This window comes from Heteronotia binoei, chromosome 12 (genome assembly GCF_032191835.1).
Source record: "Heteronotia binoei isolate CCM8104 ecotype False Entrance Well chromosome 12, APGP_CSIRO_Hbin_v1, whole genome shotgun sequence".
Classification (NCBI taxonomy): Eukaryota; Metazoa; Chordata; class Lepidosauria; order Squamata; family Gekkonidae; genus Heteronotia; species Heteronotia binoei.
In genome coordinates this window covers 78,958,861-78,983,668 of record NC_083234.1, presented here as the reverse complement: position 1 = coordinate 78,983,668, position 24,808 = coordinate 78,958,861, and the positions used below count along the sequence as shown (strand labels likewise).

The 24,808-nt window shown below is 44.9% G+C and overlaps 1 protein-coding gene across 1 annotated transcript; it reads right to left on the bottom strand.

Annotated features, from left to right (window-relative positions):
- Window positions 1-736: 736 nt before the first annotated feature.
- On the bottom strand, window positions 737-23,492 carry LOC132580046 (serine/threonine kinase-like domain-containing protein STKLD1). The gene is made up of 13 exons (XM_060250651.1): window positions 23,468-23,492; window positions 17,949-18,053; window positions 15,550-15,594; window positions 12,869-12,943; window positions 10,615-10,719; window positions 8,918-8,988; window positions 8,695-8,810; window positions 7,260-7,378; window positions 5,698-5,849; window positions 5,024-5,154; window positions 1,632-1,715; window positions 901-1,020; window positions 737-786 (listed from the first exon to the last, which is right to left on the bottom strand). Exons 1-13 carry the CDS (start codon window positions 23,480-23,482, stop codon window positions 737-739), a joined length of 1,188 nt encoding a protein of 395 aa, XP_060106634.1. The 5' UTR covers window positions 23,483-23,492.
- Window positions 23,493-24,808: the final 1,316 nt, after the last annotated feature.

Below are 24,808 nucleotides of genomic sequence, written 5' to 3'. Positions count from 1 at the left end.
GTAACACTACCCACCTCAGATGGAGTGTGGCCCTTGGTCATGACTGGGAGCTGATAGGAACTCACTAAAGTGGCCTCTGTTTCTCAGCCTCCCCCTGCCCAGTCTTCGCTACAGATAGATGGTATCGTAATGCTGCCTGCATTGAAGCAAGTATGAGGATTATGTGTCCTGAACTGTTTGGGGCACATTTAAAGTAGCGTATTTGTCGGTTTCAAAAAAGTATCACAGAGATTTTGAGTGTTCCTTAGAGGCTGGTCAAGATCAGACTTGGTGAACAAACTTCCCTGAAGTTTCCCCACAGGGGATCTTCCCCTGCCACAGACTTTGCAGCAGCAGGGGGCAAACTGTATCTATACTGTGAAAGGAAGGAGATTTGTCCCCTCACTGCTCTTGGGAAGTAGGTTGTTTCCCCCCCGTTTTCTTACATCATTTGTGCATCACCTACTTCCATCCCCTCCCCCCCCCCCCCGGCCACCTTTTCTGCAATCTCTTCCCTATCTAGGCTGATTGCCATGTGGACAGGAAAGTGGAATTTCCCAGCCCTGCCCACACCACAGCCATGTGCCGGAAGCTGGTGGGCAGAGAGCTTAGTGTGGAAATGATCCCTGCAAGCAGAAAGTTGGCTAACTTGCCCTGTATAAATGCTAATTGGTAAGTAGCCTTCCCAGATGGGGGACCCTGATCAGCTGCACTGCCCTTGCACACGCCTCTCCAGTGAGGGCCCGACAAGGAGTCATCACTGTGCAAAAGCCACGAATTGGCCCCGAGCAAGCCAACATCTGACGGCTGATGGGAAGCGGAAAACGCAAAGAACTGCTGTGCTTAGCTGGAAAAACCGACAGAAATGGTAAACTGCAGTCAGAGTAAAGGCAGGAGCCCAACTGCTGGTCATCGCCCTACCTCTGCCGACGATGTCAAGCAGCACAGAGCAGGCGGCTAACTGGATCTTGAGAGAATCAATGTGATTCTTTGCTGCACACGTCACGGAACTGATAATTTCAAGGCCTCTTTTTAGGTTGACTGTGGGGAAGAAACCACAGCTGCTTTATTTTAATTTTTTTGCCATTGAGTAACGATTACTGCTTTCTAGCTGTTTTCATTGTTTCGCTTTCTTAAAATGTCTTTGTGGGCTTATGCCCCTGTTGCACAGCTGCTAAAGAAATGCATGTGCATAGATGTGCCCACAAGGGCTGCCCCGTGTTAGTGTCAGGACACAGGCCGGACTGGGGTAGCCAACTAGCAAGGCCATGCAGCAGCTGGTCTCCTCTCAGTCTCTGGAGAGCTGCTGGCAATGCCGCAATGCCTACAGAGACGTGCTGCCCACAACACACACACTGGCACAAATACTGCCATCTCTCCTCATCAACAGGACTTCTCCCCACCTGATGAGCCTCTGAATTAACCCTACAAAGATGGGCAGCCTGTGTGTGAGCTCAGATGCCTAGTGCGCTGGCATAGGGGAAGGATCACCACCTCTGCACTATCTTTGCAGAAGTGCCTTTGGCATTTCTTTCCCAGTCCCCTTCTGTCAGTGGGGCATCTGTGCCCAATCCCACAGACTGGGTTGTGTCCTGTGCCACTGTGGAACCTTTGTGCATCAAACTCCCAAGTGAAATGGGGTCAGAACTTACCCTTGGCGTCTTTCACGAGGGTATGAAGACGCTCAATTGCCTTTTCTTGAGCTTCCTCTATGTCTGAGTAAGTAAGCATAAATTCTGCAGAGGAGAAAAACATTTACACCTTTCTGCAGAACCTTTCATATGCGAACGTATGTCAGAGAGGTCACCACATGCCCTCATAAATGCACAAGACTTGATGCCTTTAAAGTCACAGCTTTCCACACACTTGCTTGGGAGTGGAAGTTAATGTAACATAAGTATTAAGCATGTGAGCATGTGTGCCCTGGAACACCCTGGTTCAAATCCCTTCCCAGCCACAAACTCATTGAACAACTTGAGGAGTATACAGCATACTGGCAAAGGGAATGTGTGTGCATTTTTCCCCCTTGACAAATAAGCTTGTCTTTTCCCCATCATCATACCGCATTGAGCACACATTTATCAGAGGTTTCTCTACTGAGTTTGTCATGACTTGCCTCCAGCCCTCTGATTCAGGTATCCTTTCCAAGTTGGGAGGGTGAGGATGTCTTGAAACTCATTTGAATGTTTAAACAATCAAAAGTTGAGCTATTGCCCTATTTAAAAACAAAAACAAGTCTTTAAGAGGTCAAACTCCTCCAGGAAGGGTGATCTGCGATTGCGCAACTTTCAGCCAGCGAGACAGTGCAGGGTCAGTTGCCACTGCAAACAAATGCTTTCCTCAAGCTCAGCTCTGAGGAGAGGGGCGAGCGATTCCTCTTTCTCCTTACGGACTGGATCCTGCACCTGCGTTCTGCTCTTGGGTTCCATGACTCCTCTTTACAATGGGGAAAAGACAGATTTCCTCTGGTGGCAAAAGACTTTCTACACTGGAGGAAGTCTGGGCAGGAGGGGGTTGTAGGCTGGAACCTGATGTCTGCATGTCATGGGTGCTGGGGACCCTGCAGAAGAAGCCGAGCCTGCAGAAGAAACTGTGCCCCTGCCACCTGCACCAGTGCCCCTGCCTCCTGCTGGAGAAGATCCAAGCCCCCCTGCCTCGCCCTCTCGGGTGGCTCGTGTGCGTGACCGCCTTCGTCAGGACCTCAGGGATCGGAGGAGGGTGGCACGCTCACGAGCAAGACGCTCCCTGAGCCCTAAGTTTTGAAAGAATTCCGGCCCTTCTAGGAGTGAGGATGCTTGAGTCTCAGCAGGATCCTGGCTGCCTCTCTGAGCCAGCAATTAGCCCAAATGGGCAACAGACAGCAGAGGGCTATATAGCTGTGGGCTTTGGGAGGAGGCTTTGTGGAAGCAACTAGTCACTTACCTGACGTTCTAGCATCCACTTTGGCTTTTGACCTTGGCTTCTGGACCCCCTGACTTTGGCTTCTGAACCTCTGACCTGCGATACCTGGACTGTGATTCGGTTTTGGTGCCTTGGGCCCTCTTTGCTCACCAGCTGCAGACCTTGGACTGCCCCTGGACTTTGCCTGACCCGGCCCCAGCCCGTGACACTGCACATGGCTGCCTCTCAATCCCTTCACATGTGAAGCAGACATAATACAGATTTTGTCTAATTGAGCTGCTACGATTACAGACATAATTAGACTTGAACTATACACTCATATTGAAATGGAAACGGTATGTTTTCTGAGTTTCAATGAGTAGAGTTTATTTGTTAATTTCAATATAGTACTGTCACTTTCAGAGGCGTTTTCTCGTTTGACAGTAATCTTGTGAGTATGTCCTTGCTGTTGAGTGTCAGAGTCACGTTTGACCATTATATGAAGACGTAAAAGTAGGTTTTTCCTTTGTTGCTTTCTTTCATATTGTTTCAATGTTAATGAGCTTTGATATATTTCATTATGCAGTTTGGTGTTATTTAGATCTGTTAGTGATACTAACCAGCTCTGGACCCAAAGAAGAGGCGGAAATGGAGACGCAGGATCGACCTTCCACAATCTGCCCAGCTGGACTGCAGCCGGGGGTGCTTGCAATATCTATATTGTTTGTTATATGTGATTACAGGTTGCTACAATTTATTACACATTTAACTTGCAACACAATATTGGGAGATTTTTTTCAACCTTACTCGTGGTGTAATTTTTTTTATTTGCTCTCCACGCCACAGCCGCTTTTGAGTAAACCTCCACGTGGTGGCTGGAGATCCCCCGCTATTACAACCGATCTCCAGGTGTCAGGATCAGTTTGGCGAGAGAAAAAGACCACTGTGGAAGGTGGACTCTGCCACTGAAGTTCCTCCTTCCCCAAACCCCACCTTCTTCAGGCTCCGCCTCCCAACCCTAATCAGGACACCCTTCTGCCATCTTTCCCCCTGCAGCCCACCCCCAAGGAGCAAAGGAGGCAAAGAGCCAGGGATGAAGTCTGGGTCAGACTAGGTAGTGCATGCCTGGCAGCCAAGGCCTTTCTTTCTCTAGCTGGGTACAGGAGGCAGAGGCCACTCCTTGAGTCCTGGCAAAATCAGAACCCAACTCTGTGTCAAGCATATTTCTGAGTATTAATTTAGTATGCATTCTGTGCTCATACTTCCCCCTCCTTTCTATTTCCTCTCCTTTCTGAATAAAAATCTCTCTTCAAAGTTCCCCCCCTCACCTGCTGACTCTCAAGGATGCAGGATATGCAAGTAATCTTCCTATCGTAAAGCAGAAATGCCTCTCCCACGAGTTCCCATACGTATCAGAAAGTCAGGAATGTGTGGGAAACAAGAGATGTTATAGTATCCAAATGAGTAGTTGATAGTATGCCTTTGAAGTAGCCTTTAAGATGCCATGCTATGCAACATTCTGTATCACTTCCAAGGTATTGTTCCTTGGAACAAGCATTGGATTATCAATAAAACGAGTCTTTGATTTAAATAATAGCTCGATTATTCGAAATACTGATGCTTGCCACTCTGGCTACAGGGATGGGGTGGGGTATCAGCTCCCTAAATAGGCCTACAGTTGCTCTTTAGCCTTTGCTGGCTCCACAGCTCTTTAACTTCATTAACACTAAAGTCTGAGTCCAGCAGCACCTGTAAGACCAACAAAGTTTTTCTTGTGCCTGCATATGAAAATGTATGCCTTGAATAAAACTTTGTTGGTCTTAAAGGTGCCAGTGGTCATGATCTTTCATAGAATCATAGAGTTGGAAGGGACCTCCAGGGTCATGCTGCTTCAGACCAACACTGAATGTAACTAGTACTAAGTCCTGGGCAGCTTCTTGCAGCCCTTTCCCTGTGATCCAACTCCAGCTAGCCAGCCAGCCAAGTACTTCATCCCCAGTGGGCCAAGTACGGGATGGGACACAATGCTAGAAAGGGGAGGTACACCCCTGGGAGCTGAGTGCAGCAAATGAACTATCCCTATGTTGCATATTGTAGCTCCTCATATTTTCAAGACAATCAAAAATCTGCATTTCAGAGACAGCTTACCTGTTTCTCTCCTTACCTAGAACAGTACGGATTCCACTTTTACAGATTACCTCCATTATTTCCGGAGAAAGAGGCTTCTTCACTTTGATTAGGGGAGATCCAGCCAGAATCAAACATTCTTTAACAAATTGATCCATTACTAGCTCACTAAAAAGTGAAAGAGAATCAGGTGAGAATCAGCTTAATGATGGCAGCTTAAAATATAAAGAAATACAGTTTTGGCAGAAGAGAAATCTGTCCCCTGTTTCTTTAAGTAAAGGCATTCATTTTAAAGACTCCTGTCTTTTCTTTGAAGACACAATCCATTATGCTCTCTTTTTTAAAAAAGAAAAGTGTATGGGAGCTGGACATAAAGCAAACACATAGATAAATACAACTGTAAAGTAGAAGCCAGTGTGGTTTCCTTGTAGAAGGCATGTCTCATATTTAATCACCATACTATAGACCAAGGGTGTCAAACGTATAAAAATACTAGATTGTAAAAACAGAAAATACAAATAGAATACAACTACTCTAGAAGCCAGATGGTGACTATGAGCTGCCATTCTTCCTTAAGGAGCTCAAGGTGGCTTTTAGTGCAGTCAAAATACATAAAACCCCAAATCTGAAATCACAGTTTAACCCGACTGCTAGTGACTTCATCAAATGGCATTTTGTGACATCAGCAGAGGGACGGGAGGAGGGACTCACTGTGCGGTGGGCCTCATTGCTGGCTGGATCTGCAACATCAGAAGCAAAATGGCAGAGATGGCTGTATCCTCCTGCCTCATACACATCAGGGCATTTTCAAGACTATGACTACTTTCTTTAATTCTACCCAATAATGAAATCGCCTCCTCTTCCTGAAAAGAAACAAGAGCATAACGCCTGCACACATTCTCTTTCCAGCTTCATTACAGTGGAGCTGGCCATGCCAGAGAGGCCTTTTTCAAAAGCCCACACCTCTGAAAGGGTGAAACAGGCCCCTTTAGTGAGTTCGAGACAGGCCCTCGGGCCCCGCAAAATCCCTCCACCAGGCTAATTGGTGTCTCCTGTGTTCTCTTCTTCACCATAGCAGTGATTGCTGAGGGGCAGAGATGCGTGTTCTGCTTTAAAAACAATTCTGTGGTCCTACAGAGTCCCACTTCTTCCTTTTATGCTTACTTGAAGGAATTTTATAACACTTCTGGGACAGTTTCAGAGGGATGCTGTGTTCGTCCATAGCAAAACACCTAGATGCTAGTCCAGTAGCATCTTAGAGACCAACAAGATTTGGGGGAGTGAGAACATCAGAAGAGCCCTGCTGGATCAAAACAATGGTCCATCTAGCCCAGCATCCTGCCTCACACAGAGGCCAACCAGTTCCAACAACAGGGCAGAGAGGACAAGGTTGCCTCCTGGCTGTGGGATTCAGAGGCTTAGTGCCTCTGAATGTGGAGGTTCCCCTCAGTCACCATTGCTAGCAGCCACTGATAGACTTTTCCTCCATGAACCCACCTTTGAACATATGAACATATGAAGCTGCCTTCTACTGAATCAGACCCTTGGTCCATCAAAGTCAGTACTGTCTTCTCAGACTGGCAGCGGCTCTCCAGGGTCTCAAGCTGAGGTTTTTCACACCTATTTGCCTGGACCCTTTTTTGGAGATGCCGGGGATTGTACCTGGGACCTTCTGCTTACCAAGCAGATGCTCTACCACTGAGCCACAGTCCCTCCCCCTGTTGTCTGTGCCTATGGCCATCACTACATCCACCGGCAGCTAATGCCACACTTTAACTATTTGATGTATAAAGAAGTATTTGTGTGTCCTGAATCTATTTTGAGAGTCAGAGCTCCTTTGATAGATCTCAAAAGCTTGTGACCCCAAAACCTTATTGTTCTCTGAGGAGATCCTGGATTCACATTGAGCAGTTTTAGGAAGATATCTCTCCAGGGATATTGTTTCTAAACATTCTGAGTGCCAAATAGTACTGACATACACAGGGTAAGTTCTCAGCCCATGAGAGAAATCTTTATGCACTATTGTACCTTCGCCTTCAAGTTCTGCTTTACCACATTTCTGGCTCTGTATTAAAGCACTTAAATGGAACATCAGGATATTCACAAAGATCCTAAGAAAACACTATGGAATCTCTTTTGTCTGCCTGTCCCCTGGATCCGCAATGAGTGATCATCACCATCATTAGAAGTGTCAGTTCTGTATCAGGCTGGGCTGGGTTATAATTACTTTTAAAAACATTTTTTTATAGTTACCATCAGAGGGGGAAACATACGTGCAAATAGGAGCAGTTCAGCATATCAAGCAGAATGCAGCCAACAGACCAAATGTCAGATTTGTCACTGAAGGAAAACTTGAGTGCTTCTGGAGCCATCCAGGACTTCTGGTCAGGAGCTATGGGAACAAAGGACAGAAGTGTAATGGAAGTAAACAGAAGTTGACACAGAACAAATATTCTATGGAAAAGAGCAAGTCTGAGTGGCACAGGCCAATGCTTTCCAAATGTTTAACCTTCTGAGAAGTTGGCATGGATACCGTTATGGATTCTGGCGCATGTTATAGGACACACACTCACTTTAACTAAAGTACTGGCCAGTCCTGTTGGACCTTCCTGTTGATCCACATGACAGGTTGGCTGTTTTGGTGAAGTACATCTGTTGCATCAATTTACCAAGGCTTTTTTTGTAGCAGGAACTCCTTTGCATATTAGGCCACACATCCCTGATGTAGCCAATCCTCTTGGTGCTTACCAGGCTCTCAATACAGAGCCTACTGTAAGCTCCAGGAGGATTGGCTATATCAGGGGTGTGTGGCTTAATATGAAAAGGAATTCCTGCTACAAAAAAAGCCCCGAGCTTGACATTCCCATCCCATCCCTACACAAACTTTCCACAGAACCCTGGAGTTTCCTAAAACACTCTCTGCAACTCATTGTCCTATGTGTAAAGGTGCCGTTCCAAAGTCTCCTCCTCTTTTTTAACTTCTAGATTATATTTATTTACTTCATTTACACCCCTCTTTCTCCCCACTGAGGACTCAAAGCAGCTTACATTGTTGTGCTGTCCTCTACTTTACCCTCATTACAGGCCGGTGAGGTAGGTTATGCTGAAAGTGCATGACTGGCCCAAGGTCACCCAGCAAACTTCCATGACCAAATAGGGATTTGAATCTGGAACTCTTGGATCCTAGTCCTATGCTCTAAACCGTTACATCATGTTGGTTCTCAACAGGGAGAGATTCCCTGATCTCAAAGAGAGCACTCTCTCTTTCAACTAGTTAACATAGTCTCACCACATTTTTAAAAAATGGTTGTAAGCAAAGGTCAGAAACAGCCAAAGCAATAGAAAAGAGTAAGAGTCCAGTAGTGAGTTCTCTGCATGGAAAACCTAATATTTCTGCCAAGTCTTTTCATCTGAATGGTGGGAATGCTGACCACCTGGCAAGCAGATGTCAGTCCTGGTCTATAAGACCCACTAAACTCATCCCATGTATCGTTCAAAGGAAAAACAACAATTAAACCATTATCGCCTTGAGGACAAGTTTTTGCATCCAGTTACCTAAATATTATCAGCTGTACCCTTGGTACTTTTATTTTTCTTGTTTATTTAAGTAAAATAAACATGCTGTAAAGTAATTTTTGAGGACTTTAAAACTCTCGTAGCTAAATTTCTTTCATTTAAGAAAAGATTAGGGGGGGGAAGCCTTGCTACCTTCTTCCACTCTGATCTTCCATTTCATCTCATCAGTCATGAGGGTTTCAGAGCTAAAATCACAAAGCATGAAGGAGGCCTCGCCATCTAGAAGGATGTTGGATGGTTTGAGGTTTCTGCAACACATCAGAATATTGTCATCAATGAAAAGACAGCCCTGTACAAAAGTGAACACTTTTCTCATGACTGCCTCTTAATGGAGTTTCGTTTTTGCACCACATACCTATGGAAAATGTTTTGCTTATGGAGGTAAACCAAAACATCCACCATCTGCCCCAGGAATATCTGGATCACCTATAGAAAGAAAGATATATAGAAAGATATACAAAAAGATCCAGTGTGCTTTACAAGATAGGCCTCAGCTGAACATTAAGAGAAACTTCCTTGTGGTGAAAAAGAACAGCCAAGGGTCCCCACTGTCCTCTCTTGTGTCCAGCATGTATTCCACTCTCCACCACTCCCCTTGACCAAAGGCAAAAGCAGTATGAGACTCTCTCAGTCCATAAGGATGTGATTACATGTATATTACCTTCATAGAATTGGAAGGGGATTTATAAGGCTATTTAATACAGGAAATTAGAGCAAAAATGGGTATCCACAGGACTTCTTTTTGAGCAGAATGCACAGGACCGCAGTCCCGGCTGGCTTGGTGTCAGAGGGTGTGGCTTAATATGCAAATGAGTTCCTGCTGGACTTTTTCTACAAACAAAACCCTGGGTATCCAGCCATTGCTTGAAAGCTTCCAGTGAAGTTTTCACTCTCTGCTGAGTTAAAGTTGAGTTGGGCAGGGGAATGTTACTCTTCATTCTAGGGCAGCTGTATTGAAATTACCTGTAGACAGAAACCACCTGTTTACTGTTTTGAGCGCCTGTTATTATACTTCCTGTCTCCAAGGAGACCTTTGCTGGGGAGAGTGCTAGGATCAGGCTATGCCCAGAACCAGGTAAAATGTAGGGTTCCACAGGGCCTAACTACCTGTTACCTTTCCCCTGGATCCTCTCGGAGTCTACAGGATCCAAAGTGTATTGTGGGTTCTGAGGTGGGTAATTTTTTTGGCAGCATGCAGAGGAAAGTGGCTCCAGAACCTTTTCCTCTTAAGGTTTTGTCACCTATGCAGTAATAGTGTCTCCAAAGTAAAAAACAGTTGCCTTATAGTTTGCTTTCTGCAAACAGAAATGGTCCAGGCTAATTAAAAAAAACCAGAGAAATCTCTGCATTTTGCCATTGAAGCAATTTTTCTACTCCAAACCCGTTTAATATATGGGGTAAAAAATGCCCCAGGGAAACTCTGGTCTAGGGAATCATTTTTATGTGCTCTGGAGAGATACAGCCCTCCTTGGCAGCCTAAAGACCCTCCCTGACAATCTGCAGAGTATTTATCTCACCATGGAAAGATATAGTCATGGGGTAGAAAAATACCTCAAGTATAAAAAAAAATTAAGAATGATTAATTTTAGATGTTTGTTAATGTTTTCCTTTAAAATTCATGAAAGTTTGTTAGTTGTCTAATATCTTAGAGTCAAGCCATTGCTTCTGTTGTTCCATTTAAATATATATATATATATATATATATATATATATATATATATATATATATATATATATATATATATATATATATATATATATATATATGTGTGTGTGTGTGTGTGTGTGTGTGTGTAAAGGACCCAGAATGGTGTGAGTGATTGAATATGCAAAAAGGGGTGGGGGGGTGGGATCTATGCAAAAGGAACATTCTGCCTCATGTTAAAGTTTATTTTCAAGCTCTGGATGTTTTATTACTGAGAAATCCAAATATTTCTGCCACTACAGCTTTATGGGACTTTGTCTGTTTGGAGTATGGCTTGGGGGAGAAATGCAACACATGTATACATTTTTTTTTTACAATACTGTTCTAATGTAATCTGTATTTTTTACCCAGTCTTGAATTTGTTCACACTTCTGCCTTTTGGCCTTGATCAGACCTGAAAGATCCCCTTGATCTGAGTGATGCATCACCAGACAAAGGAAGAGGGATGAAATCTGCAACAGAATGAAAATCAAAACCACCACATTGCTTACCCCAGAGGTTTTCACAGAAAGCATTCTCCCACTCCCGTCTAAGTCAAAACAAAAAATTAGTTTGAACTTTTCCAAATGTAACTGACTACTGAACTGAATTCATTCAATGCATCTAATTTAATAGGATTAGGCTGTAAAGGAGGGGAGAATGAACTTGCTGCCTGGACTATGTTGTTATCAGTGGAGACACTTTAGAAGACTTCTCTGGACATACTCATTTTGTATGTGGAAAGAGTTTTATTTTGGCTGCATTCAGATGGCCAATTTGAGCTGATACAGGCACAGCCCCTAGGTGGATTTCAAAAACAAGGTCAGACAGACAGAGCTGCCGCCCTTCCTGATCCCATACTCACCCCACCCTCTGATATCACTGAGACGGATCAAGTAGATGCCCAGAAAGACGGATGGAGTGCAGCAGAAGAATACGAGAGCCAGTTTGGTGTAGTGGTTAAGTGTGCGGACTCTTCTGGGAGAACCAGGTTTGATTCCCCACTCCTCCACTTGCAGCTGCTGGAATGGCCTTGGGTCAGCCAGAGCTCTCTTATCTGGGAGAACCGGGTTTGATTCCCCCCTCCTCCACTGGCAGCTGCTGGAATGGCCTTGGGTTAGCCATAGCTATCACAGAGTTGTCCTTGAAAGGGCAGCTGCTGTGAGAGCCCTCTCCAGCCCCATCCACCTCACAGGGTGTCTGTTGTGGGGGAGAAAGGGAAAGGAGATTGTGAGCCACTCTGAGAATCTTTGGAGTGGAGGGCGGGATATAAATCCAATATCTTCATCTACCTCACAGGACGTCTGTTGTGGGGAAGGAAGGGAAAGGAGATTGTGAGCCGCTCTGAGACTCTTTGGAGTGGAGGGCGGGATATAAATCCAATATCTTCATCTACCTCACAGGGTGTCTGTTGTGGGGGAGGAAGGTAAAGGAGATTGTGAGCCGCTCTGAGACTCTTCGGAGTGGAGGGCGGGATATAAATCCAATATCTTCTTCTTCTTCTACGCTACCACTTCCCAAGAGGTAGCGTATTCTTCTGCTGCACTCCATCCGTCTTTCTGGGCATCTGAACACAGGAGCGCACAAGTGACATGGATTGGCAATGTGAACCTGCCAATCCACTCTAGGAGCTCACCAGTATTCTTTTTTTTAAAAAAAAACTGCTCCGAGAGCATGAGCACATGTGTGCATGGCTACTAAAAATGTAAGGGGAAAAAAGAAAACCAAACTATGCTATGGGGATGGTGTGCAACAACCATGTGAACACACCAAATTAACAAACACCCCCCCACACACACAATATACAGGCGCAGCAGTGTCTGACTGGGATTTGACCATTTTGGGGTGGCACAGTTTGGGGTGTCTCCGGTGCGCATGAAGCTGTTCGTCTGTACCCAGCCTTTGTGTTGCTTTTTAATATAGGAGAACACTCAGGCATTCATATTGGATTAACTGGTAGAATCCAGCAGTAGGAACATCATTTCATGGTTGTGCTTGCATTTGAGCCAATTTTCCAAGGTCCAATCCCCTATCCAATGGATCCACAAGTCACATGTGACTACACTGGTCACCAGTTTGAAATGGATGCTTAAGTGTATGCGTGTTTACTTGGAAGTAAGTCCCATGAGGCATGGTATAGCCCAGCCTTATCAAATCTCAGAAGCTCAGCAGGGTCAATACTTGGATGAGAGATCACCAAGGAAGACTTTGCAGAGGAAGGCAATGGCCAACCACCTCCTCTTCTCACTTGCCTTTAAACTCCTTTACTGCAGTTGCCATAAGTCAGCTGTGATGTGACTTGACAGCACTTTATATGCAAACAAGCACTATTCCCTCTAAGCTGAGTTAGCATGAGCTAGCTCACAGATTTTTAGCCTCCAGCTCACACATTTTTGCTTTAGCTCAGGAAAGATGACCTCAGAGCACATTAATTGATGCAGCAGCTCACAATTTTAATACCAGTAGCTCACAAAGTAGAATTTTTGCTCACAAGACTCTGCAGCTTCGAGGGAACATTGTACACGAGCCCCACTGAGTTCAATGAAACTTACTCCCAAGCAGGTAAAAAAAGGAGTGAAAAGTTTAATAAAAAAAGTTTAATAGAGGCCATCTTGTACTTACACAGTTGTCCCAGATGATAAACAATTCTTTGTAGGCACAGATGTTTCGATGCTTCACTTTCAGCAAGACCATTGCCTGTCAGGAAGACAGCAAAGAGAGGAAATGGTCTAAAATGCAAGGTAATAACTATTCAAGCAAAACTGATGTGTGTTTGATATTAGCCCCAGCTACCAAAGCCTACCATGTGATTCCGTCAAACAGCTGCAGCCTGAATCCATGCATATTTTCTTATTCCCACTGAGTTTAATGGGATTTACTCCTCTGCACCTGTAAACAGGATTGCACTCTATCTTGTACTTTTAACAAAGAAACCGACCAGGTATTTTTTTCAAGCTGAGCCAAATCCATAGTTTGGTTTCTTAATTTATATACATTGAATGGTGAAAGGCTGTATTTGTGTCATAGAAGAGTTGAAAGGGACCCCCAGGATCATCTAGTCCAACACAATGCAGTCCATCACAATACAGGAAATTCACAAGTACTTCCATCTAAGTTCACAGGAACAGCATTGCTGACAGATGGCCATCTAGCCACTGTTTAAAAACCTCCAAGGAAGGAGAGCCCACCACCTCCCGAGGAAGCCTGTTCCACTGAGGAACCGCTCTAATGGTCAGGAAGTTCTTCCTCATGTTGAGCTGGAAACTCTTTTGATTTAATTTGAACTTGTTGATTCTAGGGTTGCCAAGTCCAATTCAAGAAATATCTGGGGACTTTGGGGGTGGAGCCAGGAGACATTGGGGGCGGAGCCAGGAGCAAGAGTGTGACAAGCATAATTGAACTCCAAGTGAGTTCTGGCCATCACATTTAAAGAGACAGCATACCTTTTAAAATGTCTTCCTTCCATAGGAAATAATGAAGGATAGGGGCACCATCTTTTGGGGCTCATAGAATTGGACCCCCATTCCAATCGTTTTGAACCTTGGGGGGTACTTTGGGGAGAGACACTAGATACTATACTGAAAATTTGGTGCCTCTACCTCAAAAAACAGCTCCCCCAGATCCCCCGAAACCTCCAGACCAATTCCCCATTATACCCTATGAGAATCAATCTCCACATAGGGAATAATGAAGTGCTCAGCAGACGTTTCCCTCCCCCACCCCTTTTCTGGCGAGTCTGAAGTGAGGGAATGGCCTCTCTACTCACGAATTGCTGCCAACTTCTTCAAAGTAACACAGACACATCATCCCAAGAGGAAGCCTTTCAATTGGAGACCGAAGCCTCCGGAGGTGGAAAGGCACATGGTCCTCTGGGGGTGGGGCTTCCCCCTGCCGGCCAGCTGACTGGGGGCGGGAAGGAGCCTGGGAAAGCAGAAGAACCCCCGCTGGCACCTGGGGATTGGCAAGCCTAGTTGATTCTGGTCTGACCTTCTGGGCCAATAGAAAACAATTCTGCACCATCCTCTATATGACAGCCCTTCAAGTATTTGAAGATGGTGATCCTATCACCTCTCAGCCGCCTCCTCTCCAGGCTAAACATCCCCAGCTCCTTCAACCTTTCTTCATAGGACTTGGTCTCCAGACCCCTCACCATCTTTGTTGCCCTCTTCTGGACATGTTCCAGTTTATCTATATCCTTCTTGAAATGTGGTGCCCCAAACTGAACACAATACTCCAGGTGAGGTCTTACCAGAGCAGAGTAAAGCGATACCATCACATCACGTGATCTGGACACTATACTTCTGTTGATACAGCCCAAAATTGCATTTTTTTAGCCACCACATCACACTGTTGACTACTGCCCAGACAAGTCTCCCCCATCCTATAATCATGCATTGGATTCTTCCTACCTAAATGCAGAACTTTACATTTACCTGTGTTAAAATTTATTTTATTGATTTTAGCCCAGTTTTCTAGCCTGTCAGGATCATCCTGTATCCTGTCTCTATCTTGCTGTATATGTGACCCCTCCCAATTTAGAAGAAGACGGCCACAGATTTATACCCCACCCGTCTCTCTGTATCAGAGACTCAGAGAGGCTTACAATCTCCTTCCTCCACAACAGACACCCTGTGAGGTGGGTGGGGCTGAGAGAGCTCTCACAGAAGCTGCACTTTCAAGGACAACTTCTGCGAAAGCTATGGCTGACCCAGCAGCTTCAAGTGGAGGAGTGGGGAATCAAATCCAGTTCTCCCAGATAAGAGTCCACGCACTTAACCACTACACCAAACTGGCTCTCATTTTAGTATCATCTGCAAATTTATAAGCATTCCCTCTATTCCTTCATTCAAATCATTTATAATATTGAACAATTCTTGAGGCACTCCACATGTCACTCCTCTCCAAGAGGATGAGGAACCATTCACAAGCACTCTTTGGGTGCGATCTGCCAACCAGTTATAGACCCACCTTACAGTAACAGAATCCAAACCACATTTTACCAACTTGTCAACAAGGAACCTTATCAAAAGTCTTACTGAATGTGGAACCTTATCAAAAGTCTTACTGACTGTGGAACCTTATCAAAAGCCTTACCATCAAAAACCTTATCAAAAGCCTTACTGAAATCAAGATAAACTATGTCTACAGCATTCCCCTGATCCATCAAGGTAGTAACTTTCTCAAAAAAGGAGATCAGGTTAGTCTGACACGATTCGTTCTTGAGAAACCCATGCTGGCTCTTGTAGATACTTCTACAAGTGATGACACGTGTGTGATACACAATATTAGTGAAGAGAAACTACCTCTCTGAGGGCGTTGTTTGCTTGGTTTTCATCAATGCATTCAACCTGTGGCAAATGACAAGAGATAAAGACATTTTGTGAAAGCAAAACAAAATACAGAATTATTAAGAGCTTTCAACTGACCTGTCCCTTCAGATGAAAATTGTTATCTTCGTTTCTGTCTACAGACACTCAAGGAAATATACAATTTATAAATGAAAATGCAATAGTGAGCATTTACAGTGTAGAGGATAATCTATTTAAAATTTATTTATTTATTCATTCATTTTCTAGCCTTCCTTTCTCATTGGGACTCAAGGCGGATGATGCAGAAGGAGTCAATACAATCAAGAGGACGGGGCATTCAATGGACAATGCAACAGGCTTAGGGCTGTAGAGACACAAATGGGACTTTGTGGGGCCAGGCCATGCGTGCCATAAAATATAATGTGAGGTAGCGGAGATATAAACTTTATAGAGGACACAGACAAACAATTAAAAATAGTATTTTTAAACTTAAAACATATTTAAAACTCCTGCAATATTTTGTTTAAAATGGAAGGGTGGGGGAATAGTGGGATTTGGCCTTGCAATTTTTAAAATAAAACATCAAGGGAAAGCACAAGGATCACAGCAGAAACTAAAAATATAAAATGCTCTGAGCCTGGGAAAATATGAATGGTGGGGGAATAGTGGGATTTGGCAATGTAATTTTTAAACATCAAGAAAAAGCACAAAGATCACAGCACAAGGACAAGAAAAAGTACAAGGATCACAGCACAACCTAAAAATATAAAATACTCTGAACTTGGGAAAACAATTAAATGGCATTGCAAGCTTCTCTCCCACCCCTCCCCAGGTCTACTCAGATTCGCAGCGGCTCTCCAGTATAACATCCCTCTTCAGCTGTAGGTTTCCAGGTTAGAGCACCCACTAGGTCAGGTCCATTGAGCAGATACAAGTTGGCTCAAAGCACCAACCCTTTATTTGCAAGGACAAAACTCTAGGAAGCCTGAGTTTCAGCTGTCTGTAATGGAACTTGAAACACACTGTAGCACAGACAATGCTGTAAGGAAAACATGGAACAGACCTTCCATCAAGGTCCCTGGGCCCTATCTATCTGGGCATAGAGACTTTAATGGAAAATCTACTCTGCGTTCTTCCTGCAGCTTTGATGGAGAATCCGTTCCACATTTTCCTTGCAGCTTTGTCTGTGCTGTAGCCTGCAAAAACAAGGTAGAAAAGGCATGGAACTGAAAGAGAAGAGAACTCTGTCATGCTTGGAGCTTCAAATAGTGAGGACAGAGTGGGGGGGGGGGGAGAGAGAAAAGAGTCCTGGGGGCCTGATTAAAGCTCTGGGTGGGGTGGTTCTGTAACATTTGACACCCCTCCTATAACACTTGGCACTTGTGACACCGTTATGCTCTGGAAATCCTGAGCCAAGTTTGCCACACAAAATGGAGGCTCGCAGCACTTCGGTCAAGCTGCCCCAGCTCCAAAACAGGCTGTGACCCCAATAATCAGCACATCCCAGCACTGAGCAAGTGAGCTTTGTCTCTGACTAAGGTGGCCTGGAGCAGACGGACTAATATTATTTTTTTCAGTTTCCATGGAATGCAGACTTGGAAAATCCCTTTTCCTCTTGAATTCTGTTTCTCTGTCCTCCAGCCTTTGTCTTCTGTCAATAACACCTCTGGGTGTATCTATATCAATATTTCCTGTCAGCACCCTGTCTCCAACTCCCCATTCTCATGTGCCCACCTCAGAAACTAATTGCTTTCCTGCCTCCATTCAAATAATCTAATCACCCTAACTAGTTTCAGTTCTTGCCCTACCTTTTCAGCAGTGGGTTATCAACACCTATTAGTCGCACCCAGCATACATCACCTTGGCTTCCCGAGACAGTACAGCCTGCGTATGTTGTGTCGGTCATTTGGAAGCCTGGACGATGTCTTCAAATATGATTAAATACTTATTTTAGGATCTTTCATATCAAAGATTAAAAAACCTCAATGAAATATGGGAACTGCAGTTCTATGAGACATCCAGAGATTTTAAATATGCAATCCGAAGCAAAATAAAGATTAACAAAATTTGTGAATTTGTGGCAGCGTATGAGCTTTTGTGACTCATGAAAACTCCCGTGCCACAAATGTTGTCTTCAAGGTGCTACTGGCCTCTTGCTCTTTTTTGCTACAGACTAACACAGCTATCCATCTTGAAGCAAAATACAATTCCTTGGTTCCTGTGGGGGAGCAAGAGAAGGCAGGCGACACCTTCCTCTCACTAACAATTTTGCTCATATAGTTTTCTGAAAATGCATTTTCTCTAAAATGGTTGGTGTTGGTCTTTCTGATGCGCTGGAAAGCAGCATCTTGTTGCTATGGAGACTGCCTCATTACTGTTCCCATCTCTCTTACCTGTTTCACAACATACTTCTTTCCAGCACCACTTTCTTCTTCCTCTGTTTTTGATTCCACTAACGACATCGTCCCAAGAGCCCCAGGACGCATCCTGTACAATACCTTCAAAAGAGGACAGAGATGCATAAGCCAACAGGTGAAGGGGGAAGTGTGTGAAGGAAAAAGCAGAAGCAGAGTTCCCATGTAGTCCAAGGGATAACCTCAAGACAAATACACACACACACAAATAGGGTTTGTACAGTCAAATTGCACAATTGAGTTTATTTTATTATTTTATTAAATAGAGTTTGCATACACCATCACAGACCAGTTTGCACTACTGATCCAGAGTAAGCATGAGGCGTCACCGCCATGAAATGCCAGCTAAACAAATGGCCCAACTGAGACACCATAGGCTGGATTCAACAGATTTGTTCTGCTCATGGCAAGACTTTGTTCAGATGCAGGGAACCTTCAGCTGATGCAAGGCTTCTTCCCGTGCACTGAAAGAAAACACTGCAGGATCTAACCCTACATGATTAGGGTTTGTAGACTCTTTCGGGATCAAGTGCCGTGTTCTACTGGAGAAAGTTTTCCTTCCAGACGTTTCGTTCTCAGCTGCGGAGAACATCCTCAGTGGCGTTGCAGCTGGAGCAGGCGCTCAGACCTTCTTGGCATTGAATGCACAGCAGCCAAGAAGGTCAGAGCGCCTGCTCCGGCTGCAACCCCACTGAGGATGTTCTCCGCAGCTGAGAACGAAACGTCTGGAAGGAAAACTTTCTCCAGTAGAACACGGCACTTGATCCCGAAAAACTCTACAAACCCTAATGATGTTACCAGCCGTGAAAACCTGAAATCTTTGATAACCCTACATGCTTTAGGCATCTCCATAAACTATTTTACACCAAAAATATAAAATATGGCACTATGATCATTTCCCCTCCAGCTCCCTAATTAATTAAAAAATAATTTAACTTATGCGACTAGATACCCCTGCCTTGCCCTGGGTAGCCAAGGCTGGATTGAGGTTGTGGGATCTTGCAAGTTATGCAGGGTCAACTCTAGAACAAAGTGGGAGTCAAGTGTACCTTTAAGACCAACAAAGTTTTATTCAGAATGTAAGCTTTGAAGCATATGAAGTTCTGAATAAAACTTTGTTGTCTTAAAGGTACACTTGACTCCTTCTTTGTTCCACTGCTTCAGACCAACATGGCTGCCCATGAGGGTCAACTCTTATTTAGTACTTGGATGGGAAACTGCCAAAGGAGTCCAGAGTTGCCATGCAGAATGTCTCTTGCCCTGAAAACCCTATGGGGTCACTATAAACTGGCTGCAACCAGAATAGTCTCTTCCAGTGTTCCCTCTAAGCTGAGTTAGCGTGAGCTAGCTCACAGATTTTTAGCCTCCAACTTGCACATTTTTGTCTTAACTCAGGAATGATGGCCCCAGAGCACACTAATTCATGCAGCAGCTCACCACTTTAATGCCAGTTGCTCACAAAGTAGAATTTTTGCTCACAGGACTCTGCAGCTTAGAGGGAACATTGGTCTCTTAATATCATTTGCCCACTGGCATTTCCCATAAAACACAGTGAAATCTGCCAGCTTTCTCAATTTTCCTGGGGAAATACCTTCCCACTATTCCTCTCAGGATCATACTCCTGAGACCAGGGCCTGCAAGACTACCCTCTTCCGATTGGCCTTCACTGATTAAGAGGGAAATTGTCAAAGAACTCGCCATCGTAAACGTAAGCGTAATCATAGCATGAGTATATTTTATTAATTTTAGCATTTTAATCAGAATTTTAATTAAACTGTCAATGTAGTTTTATTTAATATTGTATGACCAATGTATGAAATTATGTTGTTAGCCGCCCTGAGCCTGCTCCGGCGGGGAGGGCGGGATACAAATAAAAATTGTTGTTGTTGTTGTTGTTGTTGTTAAGACTGTCGTGTAGGCATGGCCAGCAATGTTGACAAGCAGGCCAGGGCTCTTCAGAATCACCAGGGCCGTGCAGGAAAAATATTTTGTCTAGGCCCAACTCAGATAACTGTGATATATGGGCTACTATACTTTTTAAGTAAAACTACTTATGACTTTCACAAATATCATTTACAAAGAGAATTAGCAATAACCATAAAAATAGTATATAACCATTTTCAGCAGAGTTCATTTTTGTATTATGATATTGTACAGGTAACTAGTTGTAGCCTTGTTTCGTGTTGTCCCTTCATCAGAAGTCTTAATATCCTCCTTTTGTTGGGATGTAATAAGGTGCGAGTCAGTATCTTTTAACGGGAAAGGAAAGGTCCCCTGTGCAAGCGCCAGTGGTTTCTGACTCTGGGGTGACGTTGCTTTCACAACGTTTTCCTGGCAGACTTTTTACAGGGTGGTTTGCCATTGCCTTCCCCAGTCATCCTCACTTTCCCCCCAGCAAGCTGGGGGGACATTTTACCGACCTCGGAAGGATGGAAGGCTGAGTCAACCTTGGGCCGGCTACCTGAACCAGCTTTCGCTGGGATCGAACTCAGGTCGTGAGCAGAGAGTTCAGATCACAGTACTGCAGAACTGCTGCTTTACCACGTTGTGCCACTCTGCAAGTACAAAACCTTCTGCTCCACTGCTGGCTAAAACACTCTCCATAGCAACAAGCACTGAGGCCACGAAGGAACCACCCATTGTTGCCATTCACTTTAATATAAGGAGCAAGCTAATCCTATTTATTAGGTTCCAAATGCAAACCTTCTATTTAATAGCCGGCATAACACTCTCCAAAACTACAAACTATAATGAGTCCTCATGAAGGAAAATATTTGTATAATGTATATGAAGAGCACACCATTCTTCATTTTTAAGAAGGAACAAAACCTTTTCTTCTACTGCTTTTTTGCCAACAATACCTAGGTTTGCCATGTCTGTGTTGGAAAATACCTGGAGACTTTGGGGGTGTGGTTTGGGGAGGGGAGGGGCCTCAGCATGGTACAAGGCTGGCCAAGCTTGCTTAATGTAAGAGACACATTGAATAAACATGAGATGATAGAGAGCCACAAGACATGAATGTCAATGTTCACGAGCCGCAAAATGGAAGGAAGGAAGGAAAATAGATGGGGAGAGAGAGGTGGAAAGAAAGCAACTTTAACTTTACATGCCTTCTCTGGCTGGCTTGATTTGGAGAAGTGATATAAAGAGACCAATGCCTTTTCCAAGTTAGCTGACGGGGTGGTGGGGACCAAGAGCCACACAGTATGTGTGAAAGAGCCACATGTGGCTCCCAAGCCACAGTTTGGCCACCCCTGGGATAATACAATGCCACAGAGCAGGGGTGGCCAAACTGTGGCTCAGGAGCCACATGTGGCTCTTTCACATATCATGTGTGGCTCTTGAAGCCCCCACTGTCCTGTTGGCTCACTTGGGGAAGGCATTTGTCTCTTTAAATCAAGCTAGCTGGCAGCTTGGAGAATGCATTTCAAGTTGTTTTCTTTCCACCTCTCCCTCCCTCCTTCCTCTCCCATCTATTTTCAGTCCTTCCTTCCTTCCTGTCTTGCAGCTCTCAAACATCTGATGTTTATTCTATGTGGCTCTTATGGTAAGCAAGTTTGGTCACTCCTGCCATAGAATTTACCCTTCCAAGCAGCCATTTTCTCCAGGGGAGCTAATCTTTGCCAGCTGGAGATCTGTTGCAAAAGCAGGGGGTTGGCAACCCTAAACAATACCTGTGAAGAGTAGGTATGATGAAGTGGCAGCACACAACAGATCTTTAACTAAGCAGGAGTCAAGTTGCACCTTTAAGACAACCAATTTTTATTTAGAACATAAGCTTTCATGTGCTCTTAAGCACACTTCATCAGACGAGGAATCCAGCACAGTGAGCAAAGCCACACATAGCTGAGCAGAGCCATACATAGCTGGTATGCAGTGGCCCAGAAGGCAACATGGTACAGATTTAAGAACCAATGACAGTGAAGTAAAATTATCTGGTAGGCAGGGGTTTAGAATGGAAAATGGTACAAAGAAGAAGAAGAAGAAGAAGATGATAATGATATTGGATTTCTATCCCGCCCTCCACTCCGAAGAGGCTCAGAGCGGCTCACAATCTCCTTTACCTTCCTCCCCCACAACAGACACCCTGTGAGGTGGGTGGGGCTGGAGAGGGCTCTCACAGCAGCTGCCCTTTCAAGGACAACCTCTGCCAGAGCTATGGCTGACCCAAGGCCATCTCAGCAGGTGCAAGAGTGGGGAATCAAACCCGGTTCTCCCAGATAAGAGTCCGCACACTTAACCACTACACCAAACTGGCTCTCAATGACAGAATAGTAAAAATAACAAATTGAGCAAACCTTTGCTCTGAGTAGCATGAGCATGCGAAAGCAACAAAACAGTAGTATGTCAAAATGTGAGATTGTCTGTCAATGACAATGGGAGATGGGTTCAATATATGTAATGGGATAAGCAACCAAAGTCCCTGTTTGAGTGTGTCAATACAGCTAAAAGAGAAATACATTGGATAGTGATGTTCTTGTTCACCTAATTTACTTTTTAACATGTAAACATAATTCTAGTTTGCCATAGGAAAAAGGAATACAATAAAATATAGTGAAAATGGGTAAAGCATATGTAATGAGATATACAGCCGATATCCCTATTTTGAGTATGTCAATACAAATAATTATACCGATACACAATTCTAAAAGAGAAACACATTGGAATACTGTGGATGTATAGCTATACTCACTGAGAGTGAGATCTTTAACTAGTTACTCCTATAGTATCATAACACAGGAACGAATGCTGAAAATTATTATATAACATCTTCGAGGTTGTTATTGTTGATTTTCTGTGTAAACGACATTTGTGAAATTTGTAAGTAATCTTTTTAAAAGTATAGTAGCCCATATATCACAGTTATGGTTTTTGTAATCAGTATGATATTTACACTGTGATCCCATTGATTGTTTCTTAACCTCTAGGTCAGGCCTGGAGACATTCTGGAATTGCAACTTATCTGTAAAGAGGTCCACTGCTCTGGAGAAAATGGCTGTTTTGCAGGGTGGACTCTCTGGCATTATCCCCTGCTGAGCCTCCTCATCTCCCCCAGACTTCATCCTTTCCAGACTCCACCCCCAAATAAACAGGAATTTCCTAGGTCAAATCCCCACGTTGCCATGAAACTCGAGGCCCTTGAACGAGCACTTCTCTTGAGCCTGCGCCTACACCGCGGGGTTGTTGTGAGGCTAAAAGGGAGGGAGACAGGCTATTCCGCGGCCGCCCCCTGGAGGAAGGAAGGGCGGGATAAAAAGGGTGGGCGAGGGTCGCTTCTACTCCCTGGGGATTGCTCCCCCCCCATGCCCCCAACCACTCGCTTAGAGCACCCCATGCAGCCGTTCCCCCCCCCCCCCAACTGCAAGCGACCACCGCGCCGCCTGCCCCACGGAGGGGAGATCTTGCTGCCCCCGAGGCCGCCCCCCCCCCCGTTAGGGCTGCTCTCCTCTCCTCGACAGCCCCGCCAAGCTCTGCGCCTTTCAGCCCCCCGCCCCGACCTCGTATTTCTCCATGGCTGAGCAGGGGCGGCGCTAACGGCTCAACCCCCCCCCCCCGCCCCGCGGGAAAGGCAGCAAGACGCCCCCCCTCCCCCGCCCCTCCTGCGCCCGCGGCCCCCAACAACGGGCTTTCTTTTTGCCATCCCCCCCGCGGACTCTTCGGACTGCGCATCTCTGAGCCATTTGGAGTACTGTGTGCAGTTCTGGTCGCCGCACCTCCAAAAGGATATTACAGCACTGGAGAAAGTCCAGAGAAGGGCAACTAGAATGATTAAAGGGCTGGGGCACTTTCCCTATGAAGAAAGGTTGAAACGCTTGGGGCTCTTTAGCTTGGAGAAACGTCGACTGCGGGGTGACATGATAGAGGTTTACAAGATAATGCATAGGATGGAGAAAGTAGAGAAAGAAGTACTTTTCTCCCTTTCTCACAATACGAGAACTCGTGGGCATTCGATGAAATTGCTGAGCAGACAGGTTAAAACGGATAAAAGGAAGTACTTCTTCACCCAAAGGGTGATTAACATGTGGAATTCACTGCCACAAGAGGTGGTGGCGGCTAAAAGCATGGCCACCTTCAAGAGGGGTTTAGATAAAAATATGGAGCACAGGTCCATCAGTGGCTATTCGCCACAGTGTGTGTGTGTATGTGTATATATATATATAAAATTTATATATAAAAATATATAAAATTTTATATATATATAAAAATTTTTGGCCACTGTGACACAGAGTGTTGGACTGGATGGGCCATTGGCCTGATCCAACATGGCTTCTCTTATGTTCTTATGCAAAGTGCTCTCTTAATATTAGGCTTGCCAACCTCAAGGCTGGGTCTGGAGATGTCTCAAAATTAATCTGCTTTCCAGACTACAGAGATCAGGTTCCCTGGAGGAAATGGCTGTCTCACAAGGTGGACTCCTGGGGTTGCCACCTCTGGGTTGGAAAATACCTGGAGACTTTGAGGGTGGATCCAGGCGAGGGGGCCTCACTCAGCATGACACAATGCCCTAGAGCCCACCTTCAAAGCAGCCGTTTTCTCCAGGGGAGCGTTTCTCTGTAAGCTGGAAAAAAACGGTCAAGGTAGTCCCCTGTGCAAGCACCAGTCATTTCCAACTCTGGGGTGACGTCGCATCACAAAGTTTTCATGGCAGACTTCTTAATGGGGTGGTTTGCCATTGCCTTCCGCAGTCCTCTACACTTTTCCTCCAGGAAGCTGGGTACTCATTTTACCAGCCTCGGAAGGATGGAAGGCTGAGTCAACCTGGAGTCTACCTGAACACCCAGCTTCTGTCAGGATCGAACTCAGGTCATGAGCAGAGCTTGGACTGCTGTACTGCAGCT